Here is a 9359-nt window from a genome sequence, read left to right as displayed (position 1 = left end):
GCACAGCAAGAAGGGGTACCCCAGTCCTGGGTACCGACAAAATTTTTGTATAAATAATGCTTAGATTGTTAGTTACATGATATCAATAAAGAAAGAGGTATATAAAGACATGAGAGTTCGGTTGGAGAACAAAGCAAAGTAGGGGCTGGAATCTGGATGAGAGATCCTCGTATAGAAGAATAGGGGCTCAAATTTGAGCGTTCGGTTGGAGTTGCCCTTAGCCACTTGACATTGTTATTTCACGTGTTCTAAGGATCGGTTGGATGACATCTTCATATTTGCGAATTGTAGCCACTTGACATTGTTCACCTTTACTTGCATGACATCTTCGTATTTGCAGGCTGCAGCTGTGCTTGGTCTAAGCAGCCATCAGAAAACGGCGACACTCTCATCCAGAATTTCTTCTTCTCATCAGATTCAGGACAGAGGACACGTCCACACCCTTGGATGACCATTCTCCGTGCAACGCGAGAGCCTTTGATTTGTGATCGGACGGCCGACGCGGTGCACGTTGACTGACACGCCGGGTACGTTGACTCGCACGGCCGAATTACCTGACGCCCCCGCTTGTTCCGCTCTAGCCCGAACTCCGAACCCAAACTCCGGAGGTCGAAATGGCGGCGGAGAAGCCCGTGGCGGTGCGGCGCGCGGAGGAGCTGGTGGAGAGGGAGATGGCCGGGCGCGACGCGTCCCACGACGCCGCGCACGCGCTCCGCGTCCGCGACCTCGCGCTCTCGCTCGCCGCCGAGGAGGGCCTCTCCGCCCCCGCCCGCCTCCTCACTGTAACCAACCGCTTGGCCTCTCCATCGCCTCGCCTCTTCTTCGTTCCCCGGCCCCATCTGCGACTATCTTCCCCGCGATTTCTATTCGATTGGCTGACGCGCGTGCCCGTTTGATTGCCGCAGGTGGAACTGGCCGCTCTCCTGCACGACGTTGGTAACTCCTCAGTCCGCACCCCCACCCCACCCGCAAATATCCTCTCTCGATTTCATTTGCTTTAGCTCTCCATTTGAATGTGATTATTTTTTCCCCTCTCTTTTCTTATGCAGGAGATTACAAGTACACCAAGTAAGGCGGGGGGGGGGGGGTTCTACTATCTTGCTGATTTCGCTCCTTAGATTTTAAGAAAGTGAAAGGAAGTTGAGTTAGAGATAGCTGAAAGCCTGAAACCCCTTGTGCTGTGGTGATTATGCATTAGTGATAGAATTTTGACTGTTGTTAAAGAGGGAGTTTAATTCCAGTATGTGAATTTGATTGCATAAATGGATATTGGATAGGAACAATGTGGAGGATATGAGTGTTGTCGAGATGTTTCTTGAAGAGGTAGGATTGGAGGAAGGGCAGAAGGATGAAATAGTGTCAATTATTAAGGGGATGGGTGAGTTATTGTCCTACTGACTTGTTTGCATTTATGCATCTGTACTTCATATTTCTTCAGCGGTACAACTCATATGGGACGCAATCTAGTTCGAAAGGCTTATTCGTCTTTCATTATGCATGTGCGCATTTTATTATGATCTCACATCTCAGCTTATTTCTCTTCATGCACTTGTTTGTTCTCCTCTATGGCAGTCTGCAGCAGAGCATTTAACTCATTCTTAGTGAGACATTCTTGAAATTACTGTTGCCAAAATTTCTGTTAACCCTTTCATAAAATTGCAGGATTCAAAAATGAAGTTTCAAAGAAGTCTATTGTTGATCCCACTCTTGAGTTTGCAATTGTACAAGATGCAGATCGCCTGGATGCAATTGGTGCAATTGGTAAGTACTGCTTAAGTGGAGTTTTAAACTCTATAATGCAATACAGATTAGCAAACTCCACAGCAAAAACAACAAAGCCTTTTAGTCCCAAGCTAGTTGGGGTAGGCTAGAGCCGTAATCCAACACAAGCCACCAGCATAAAAGGAAACGAAAGAGAAAAAGGCTGCATGTATAATGAGGATATGGAGAGGAAACTCAAGTGTTAGCAAACACTAGAATCTAGATAAGTAGATATACATAATTTTTCCCCAAACGGTGGCATTTTTCTATTCATTTGAGTTCTGCTAGAATAGATGCATCAAACGTTTCCCTCACCATTAATTTACCAAATCGACTATTGTGGGAGAACACCATAAGTTGTGGCAGAGCCGGGCCACCAGGGTCCTGGCTGCCCGTGTCGCAGCCCTGGTTATTGGCCTAAAACTACGTGGAAGCTTACTTGGTTTTGTGTAGAAACATCTTTTTTTTTTAGACCAAGAGCTAGAAACATCTTGACTCAGTAAGGTATGATGCGGTACATTTGAAGCTTTGAACTGGTTTAGCCCAGGGTCCAAACCATTCCTGGCTCCGCACCAGAATACCATTACTTGTACATCTAAAGGCATTGCAAACCAGTAGTATAGCTTTCTGACACCTACTTGCAGTTGCAGAGGCACTCTAACCTCTCTTAAGATCTGCCATACAAACTGTTTTCATTCTGAAATTCACTTGAACAGTTGTTCAAATAGTATTTGCTTACAACTTACTGGAGCTATTCGCCTATCTGATATGCAATGGTATGCTATAATTGCAATATTAGCATACCATTGCATATCAGATTACTGTTAGCATGTTAGCCTAAATGTTTAAACGGACTAAAACCTACCGTTTAGCTATTTATTCGGGCTAAACGGCGATTTAAACAGACTAGATGGTGATTGAACAGAATAAACGGCTGATTAAACAGACATGGTAAGCCACCGTGTAGCGTGTACGCGGGCTAAACGCCCATGTACGCGAACAGTGGCATACAGGTGCGAGGTACATGTTACCCTTTGATGAGCTAATTAAAACTGAAAAAAAAGAGAACAAAGATAGAACATATGATATTATACTAGTTTTCATGGTTGTAGTTGTACATTTTCATTTTGGAATGTGGATCCCGTTACGTGGCTTTTTTACAGTTTTACCAGAAATGCTTACACGTCTGGACAAACAAGACTAAAGACGCTCATATGTTTGTCTACCTTTCTAGTTTCATATAAGAATTCCATGTTTTGATCTTCTTAAGTGATACCTGCAGGTATTGCAAGATGCTTTACGTATGGTGGGAGCAAGAACAGCGCATTGTATGATCCTAGAATACTGCCACGTGATAACTTGTCAAAGGAAAAGTACATGTCCAAGGAGGAGAAACAGACATCAATTAATCATTTTCATGAGAAGCTTTTTAAATTGAAGGACATGATGAAGACAGAGGTAATGGTTGAGCTTTGTTTAGAAGTCTTCTTACTGCTGCATATCTATCTTGTATAAAAATTCAGGAAGAAAGCATTGTCTCTACAGCTACTGAATCTAGTAAGAGCTGTAAAGTGATGTTAGGTCTAGTTTCCCTTGTCTTTCCTCTTCTTTTTAGGGAAATTATTTTGCTTCGTTTATGCAGAGTGTATGAAAAATAGATTTGCTTAGTCCCAATTTATTATGGACTGATGTATGATTAACAGCCACGTGTTATTTGTTCCCAATTCATTTTTTTAATGCATGTGCCATAGTATCAGCAATAGTATACACTCGTTCTATTACTCGCTTATTTGCTCCACATGCTGACACATAGTTTCACTCTGTGAGTAGGCTGGCAAAAGAAGAGCAGAGAAAAGGCACAAGTTCATGGAGGACTTTGTGGCTGAATTCTATGAAGAGTGGAGTGGCAGGGCTTGAAGTTGAACAACCAAGTTTTGATTCTGTGTGAGAGCGTGCAGTTGGCCAACCATATCTCAACAACTCACGATGATGTCCGTCCACGTGCTGCTGTTGTATTGAAACGATACTGCTAAAATAAACCGACCTGTTACATCATCTGAAGCTTCAGCGTTTTGCCATCATCACACATATGCAATACATATACAAAAGTTCTGTACTCCTGGTACTTGTCTGCACTACATGTAAACAGAACAAATTAATTACTTATTTAATAAAAGTAGCACTACAAAAGAGTCGAAACGGAATGAAAACAGAGGGCATCTTTTCACACTGAACCATCATCAACTTCCTCCCACAAAGTTGCGCGCCTTGCAGGCCACATCTGCATCTGAAACGCAAGGCTCCGAACGGTGTCAAGCTCAGAGGCCGCTGCTGCCCTTGTCCCTCTTGGCCAGCGTCACCTTGAGCCCGTGCTTCATGTACATGGTGAGCGCCATCTTGGGCGCGACGGGGTGACCCTCGACGACGCGGACGCGGTAGCGGCGGAGGATGGACGCGGCGGCGAACTTCATCTGGTAGTAGGCGAAGTCCTTGCCGAGGCAGAGGCGCGGCCCGCCGTTGAAGGCGGTAAACTTGTAGGCGGACTCGCCGGTGAAGCGGCCGTCCCGGAGCCAGCGCTCCGGCCTGTACTCGCGGCAGTCGTCGCCCCAGATGCTCTCCATCCGCCCCATGGTGTACATGGCGTAGATCACCTTGGTGCCCTTCCTCAGCACCGTCCCGTCCGGGAACACCTCGTCCTCCACCACCTGTTCGCAGATCGTGATCAGTACTGGGATTAGCAGCTGCCATTAAGCAATTAGGTAATAAAGATGACCCCAAAGTCTCATTTGCACAAGAAATTAAGCTCTTCTTGATTTGGTTATCGATCGGTGCGTGGTTTATTTTGCAAGCCAAGGTTGGAGAAAGAGAGAGCGGAAACTTCTGGGACAAGGCTGGCTGCTTGTTGGCCGATAGCTTGTCGCCGAACAGTGACTTGTTTTCGCTCACCTAGTCCAAAGCACAAAGCAGGTGATGGTGAGCTGATCTGGTGCGTCAGCGATCTAATTTAAGCTCTGCTCTCATACTACTGTTTCAAGATAGGATACGATCGAGTAGCTAAACTAATAAGGACGGGTACGTGCAACTACTGAGCTACTACTAGCTAGTGGGTTGGGCCGATCGACACGCGTCTCTATCAGAGGCCACATAAGATACCCAAAAATCAGGTGCCAAGTGTGATGCAGAATCAGCCTATCGCGTCACGATTCAAGACTCGCGTGCATGCAGCTGGATGCCCAGCTTCCCAGCTGCTTTATGTTTCTTTCTCTGCAAAGAGTCCAGTGCTGCAGCAACACATGCCAAGTGTGTCCAACAACTTGGATTCTCTCTTCTCTCTCTCTCTCTCTCTCTCTCTCTCTCTCTCTCTCTCTCTCTCTCTCTCTCTCTCTCTCTCTCTCTCTCTCTCTCTCTCTCTCTCTAATTTGTACTAAGGCTCTTCTATCCTTATTGTCCACTGATCAACCTCGGATTTCCTTGTTTTCTACACTAATCTTGCAAGTCATGCAAATTGCAGTTTCCAATAGTAAGCATGGCAACCGTACCTCATGCGGATAGGGCCAGCTACTCACACACTTGGGGACTCCACGCTACAAGGACGAGTTAGTTTCATTTCACCGATCGAACGGCTACACGGAGTGCAACCCTAGCTCGATCTTAAATGTAAAACGCGTGCGGTGTGCCCGTTTCATATCTCTCATACGCTTGTTTGTTGGAACTTAGGAATTTCACGCGAAGCAACTCGAATCCTATAGGATCGGAAGAAACTCATGTGCATTTTAGTTGAGAACTTGTCTGGACAAGCATTTCATTAGGAGATAAACTCTCGTATTTCAAAAAAACTACTAAATATTAAAATTTGTTACTAAGGACAAATCTAAAACGACGTGTTAATAAAACAGTCTAGCACATTTATTTATTTGGCGATTGATAAGTAGATATCTATTATTTTAAAAAGCCAAATCGATATGTGCCTACCGCGTCATAAAAAAACCATTAAAGTAGATGTAACGCATCAATATTCAGAGTATGAATGAAATTTGTGTTTGCGTGCTGTACCTCCTTGTGGTCGACGGGGACGGAGGGGTAGAGGCGGAGCGCCTCGGAGAGCGCGGCGTGGAGGTACTCCATCCGCTTCACCTCCTCCGGCTGGAAGACGAGCTCCTCCTCGACCTCCCCGGCCTGCGCCTTCCGCGCCGCGACGATGCCCTCGATCTCCTCCAGGATCCTGTCCTCCACGGCGGGGTTCTTGCCGAGCAGCCAGAAGAACCACGCGAGCGCCACGGAGGAGGTGTCGCGGCCGGCCAGGATGAAGTTGACGCAGATGTCGCGGAGGAACTTGTCCGAGTAGGCGGGGCGGCCGTCCTCGTCGCGCATCTTGGTGAACACGGTGAGGAGGTCCGACCTGCGCCCGGCCCCGGCGTCGGCGGCGCCGCGGCCGGCGTCCAGGTCCAGCTCCTCCTTGCGCCTGCGGATGACGTCGTAGGCGAACTCGTCGACGGCGGCCAGGGAGCGCTGGAGCACGCGCTCGTTCCCGACGCCGAGCGCGCGCATGGCGCGCCAGACCGCGGTGGGCGTGAGGAAGCGCACGATGGTGGCCTCGGTTGCGTCCTCGAAGGCGCGCGCGAAGGGGATCTCGGGGAGGCCCGGGCTGAGGCAGCCCGGGTCGACGCCGAAGGCGATCATGCAGACGTTGTCGAAGGTGAGGCGGAGGAGCACGTCCTGGAGGTCGAGGGCGGCGCCGGCGGCCTCGGCGTCGGCCAGCACGGGGAGCAGGCGGCGGTGCACGAGCTCGACGAGGGAGCTGGCGGTGAGCGCGCGGAACTCGGCGGAGTGGAACTCGAGGCTGGCCGCCTTGCGCTGCCTCCTCCAGACCTCGTCGTCGGCGCCGAAGATGCCGTCGCCGAGGAGGTCCCGCACGGTGTCGCGGAAGTAGGGGCCCTTGGGGAAGCTCCCGAACCGGGTCTTGAGCAGGTGCTCCAGGTTGCGCGGGTCCGCGGTGACGACGCAGTGGAGGTTGGTGAGCCACGGCCCGCGGAACGTGAAGGTGCCGCCGCGCGCCCGGAGCACGCCCGTGATCCACTCGTACATGTCGCCGCGGAGGCCGAGCAGCAGCGACGGCAGCATGCCGACGAGCGGCCACGCGGGGAGCCCCTGCGCGCGCCGCTGCCGCAGCGAGTGGATGGCCACGAAGATGGACACCGCCACCAGCAGCTCCACCGTCTGCACCTCCGGCAGCAGCCCCGCGAGCCCGCCGCCGCCGCCGGCACCAGCTGCGGCGGCCGTGGCGTTGTGCGAGGCGGCCGTGTCCATGGCGCCGCTCCCGCTCATGGCGCGGAGGAATAAAGGTGGCGGCTCTGTTGCGTTGCGCGCTGCCTGCTGCTGTGCGAGGGAAGGAGAGGGAGTGTGTGTGAGCTTATGTCTGGGGTGGTGGCTCCAACCCAATATATAGGTGGGAAGCCATGGCGGTGTGGTTGCTTGATGGCAACGCACGTACGGGGCCGTTTTGATTAGGTGAGCTGAAAGTCTGTGCGAGAACCAACTCGCTCCCGTCGCGACAGCCTGATTTTGTCACGCCGGCGAGCTTAATCCCCACGCTAAGCCCGCGGTGGAACCAGCTTATCCCGGTGCGAGCTGCTTGAGCGTCGCCCGTGGTGCTTAATAATTTTGTGCCCGTACTTGCATCATCCATCTATCCAATCGTACACACGCGAGCGACAACTTTTCCGAAAGATCACCGACCGTATTTGAATCGACAACCGGCAACCAACCCTTGCAGAGCACAAACATTCTAAACCGGCACCTGCTTCTCTCCGTTCTAAATTGTAGGTTGTGAATTTCATACGAAATGTAGATTCTTTAAAATAAATAAATTATGATAATAACAGTTTAAATACCAGGAAATAAGGATCAAGTGCTGCTACACAGGTGGTGCATGTGAGCGCGCAGCGTCTGTGTTTGTACTTTGTAGTACTAAAGCCCAGGCAGCCGGCGACGGGGGCGAAAGTGTACATGCAGGGATGCTAACTGCGCGACCGTGAAATGCTGCTAATTTTCCGTATGGTTAAACCAACCGCGCTTCCCCTTTCCTAAAGTTTGGTCATCACTGGACCCGAATCAGCGGTACTACACGATAGCCTCGGGAAAAGGCGCGTGCGCCGGGGGCCGGACCCGGACGGGCGGCGGTGGATGGCGGTGGCGGGTTGGGTTGGTGGCTGGCTGCCTCTGCCTGGTGTGCCGAGGGAGCCATGCAGCATAAACCTTCATGCGCAAGGCCCATTTAATTAAAGGGAACATATCTAGTACAAACTATAATTTCGTGAAAATTCATGCAAATCATAACAAAAAAATCGTCTAAATTCACCAAAAAATCATACATGTAGATGATATAATCATACACAATCTTGTAAAATATCTTGTCCAAACTCGACTTTGTTTGTGAGATATAAAAATAACAAATTTGTAACAAATCATCTGGACAACTTTCTGGCTTGAAATTTGTTCTTTTTATATCTCACAGATGAAGTCAAGTTTGGACAAGATATTTTTACAAGATTGTGTATCATCATATCATCTACATGTGTGATTTTTTTTAATTTAGACGACTTTTTTTTGCTGTGATTTGCACGGGTTTTCACGAAGTTATGATTTGCACTATATATGTCCCCTTAATTAAATTTAGCTACTTTTTCATTGGCCGGTTTCTTTTTTTCTTATTTTCCTTCATTGGCTAGCGACCAGAAGCCAGCAGTCGCTGTTGTCCAACAATTTTAGACGATATTTTTGTACAACATTTTTATCTGAAAATCACACTTTGAACATTTATTTCAGAACAATTTCTTTCATGGAACATTTTGTCACGTTCTTAAAACGGAACGTTTTATTTTTTAAACTATTTCCTATTTTAATTTTTAATGGATTATTTTTGTTTGTTTCAGAATATTTTCTATTTTGAGGGTGGTGCATCTGTTCCCTTCACAATAAAATTGTTCCTACCTCACTACCAAATTATTCATAATGTTTACGTGTGATCTTTCAGCCCAATCAGAATTCTAATTTGAACAAGTGTTTTATGAGTCATTAATTTCATAATGTAGAATGATTGTGCATTTGTGCTAATGATCCTCCATGCATATGGGTCGTGGGGTTACTTTTCTTCTCTAGACACGTGACGCGCAGAGCACAGGAGGCCTTCATTCCGCCGGCACGGAAAAGGGCCCCGTCTGGCTCGTCGCTCCTGCTCGATCGGTGGTGCGGCCGCCACTCGGGCGGTGGCGAGTGGTGACCAAAGGCAACCACCGTCCCACCGCGAGTTAATTCCCAGAATGCCATTAAAATTTAAGACAATCTTTTCAATGTCATTAAAATTTAAACCATTTTTTTATTGTCATTGAAATTTTACTTTAATCCCCTCAGTGACATTTCCATTAGTTTCCAAGCGGAAACCGTGAAAATACTGTACCAAATGTTGAAGTCCGATCTGACCAATTTTTTTATTCCGTTTGTAACCCTATCCCAACTCCCAACCCCACCTCAGCTCCCTCCCCACCCCCGACACGCGCCGCCCACCCCTTCCCCCACGCGCGCAGGCGACGCGCCGCCAG

At 48.7% G+C, this 9359-nt stretch overlaps 2 protein-coding genes across 4 annotated transcripts; one reads left to right on the top strand and one right to left on the bottom strand.

Moving 5' to 3' along the window:
* The first annotated feature begins 572 nt into the window (after positions 1–572).
* Positions 573–3960, top strand: LOC120690336 (uncharacterized protein YpgQ-like). Its single transcript, XM_039972960.1, has 7 exons — positions 573–782; positions 906–936; positions 1050–1068; positions 1278–1378; positions 1663–1761; positions 3044–3219; positions 3592–3960. The coding sequence occupies exons 1-7, from the start codon at positions 615–617 to the stop codon at positions 3676–3678; spliced, it is 681 nt and encodes a 226-aa protein (XP_039828894.1). The 5' UTR covers positions 573–614; the 3' UTR covers positions 3679–3960.
* LOC120690335 (cytochrome P450 86B1-like) lies at positions 3770–7164 on the bottom strand. 3 transcript variants are annotated; one of them, XR_005681713.1, is made up of 3 exons: positions 5815–7164; positions 4029–4466; positions 3770–3896 (listed from the first exon to the last, which is right to left on the bottom strand). XR_005681713.1 is itself a non-coding variant. In XM_039972959.1 (2 exons), exons 1-2 carry the CDS (start codon positions 7084–7086, stop codon positions 4080–4082), a joined length of 1659 nt encoding a protein of 552 aa, XP_039828893.1. In that variant the 5' UTR covers positions 7087–7164; the 3' UTR covers positions 3863–4079. The 3 variants fall into 3 exon arrangements, 1 of the variants encoding a protein (XP_039828893.1); XR_005681712.1 differs by having other exon boundaries at positions 3770–3891; XM_039972959.1 differs by having other exon boundaries at positions 3863–4466.
* Positions 7165–9359: the final 2195 nt, after the last annotated feature.

This window comes from Panicum virgatum, chromosome 9N (genome assembly GCF_016808335.1).
Source record: "Panicum virgatum strain AP13 chromosome 9N, P.virgatum_v5, whole genome shotgun sequence".
Lineage (NCBI taxonomy): Eukaryota > Viridiplantae > Streptophyta > Magnoliopsida > Poales > Poaceae > Panicum > Panicum virgatum.
This window is presented reverse-complemented; position numbering and strand designations above follow the sequence as displayed.

Excerpts from the sequence above, each read along its gene's own strand:
- LOC120690335 (XM_039972959.1), bottom strand. The coding sequence starts at position 7,086 with ATGAGCGGGAGCGGCGCCATGGACACGGCCGCCTCGCACAACGCCACG. Across the intron at positions 4,467-5,814 it reads TCCCCGTCGACCACAAGGAG|GTGGTGGAGGACGAGGTGTT; the intron begins GTACAGCACGCA and ends ATCTGCGAACAG.
- LOC120690336 (XM_039972960.1), top strand. The coding sequence starts at position 615 with ATGGCGGCGGAGAAGCCCGTGGCGGTGCGGCGCGCGGAGGAGCTGGTG. Across the intron at positions 783-905 it reads CCCCCGCCCGCCTCCTCACT|GTGGAACTGGCCGCTCTCCT; the intron begins GTAACCAACCGC and ends TGATTGCCGCAG. Across the intron at positions 1,379-1,662 it reads GTCAATTATTAAGGGGATGG|GATTCAAAAATGAAGTTTCA; the intron begins GTGAGTTATTGT and ends ATAAAATTGCAG.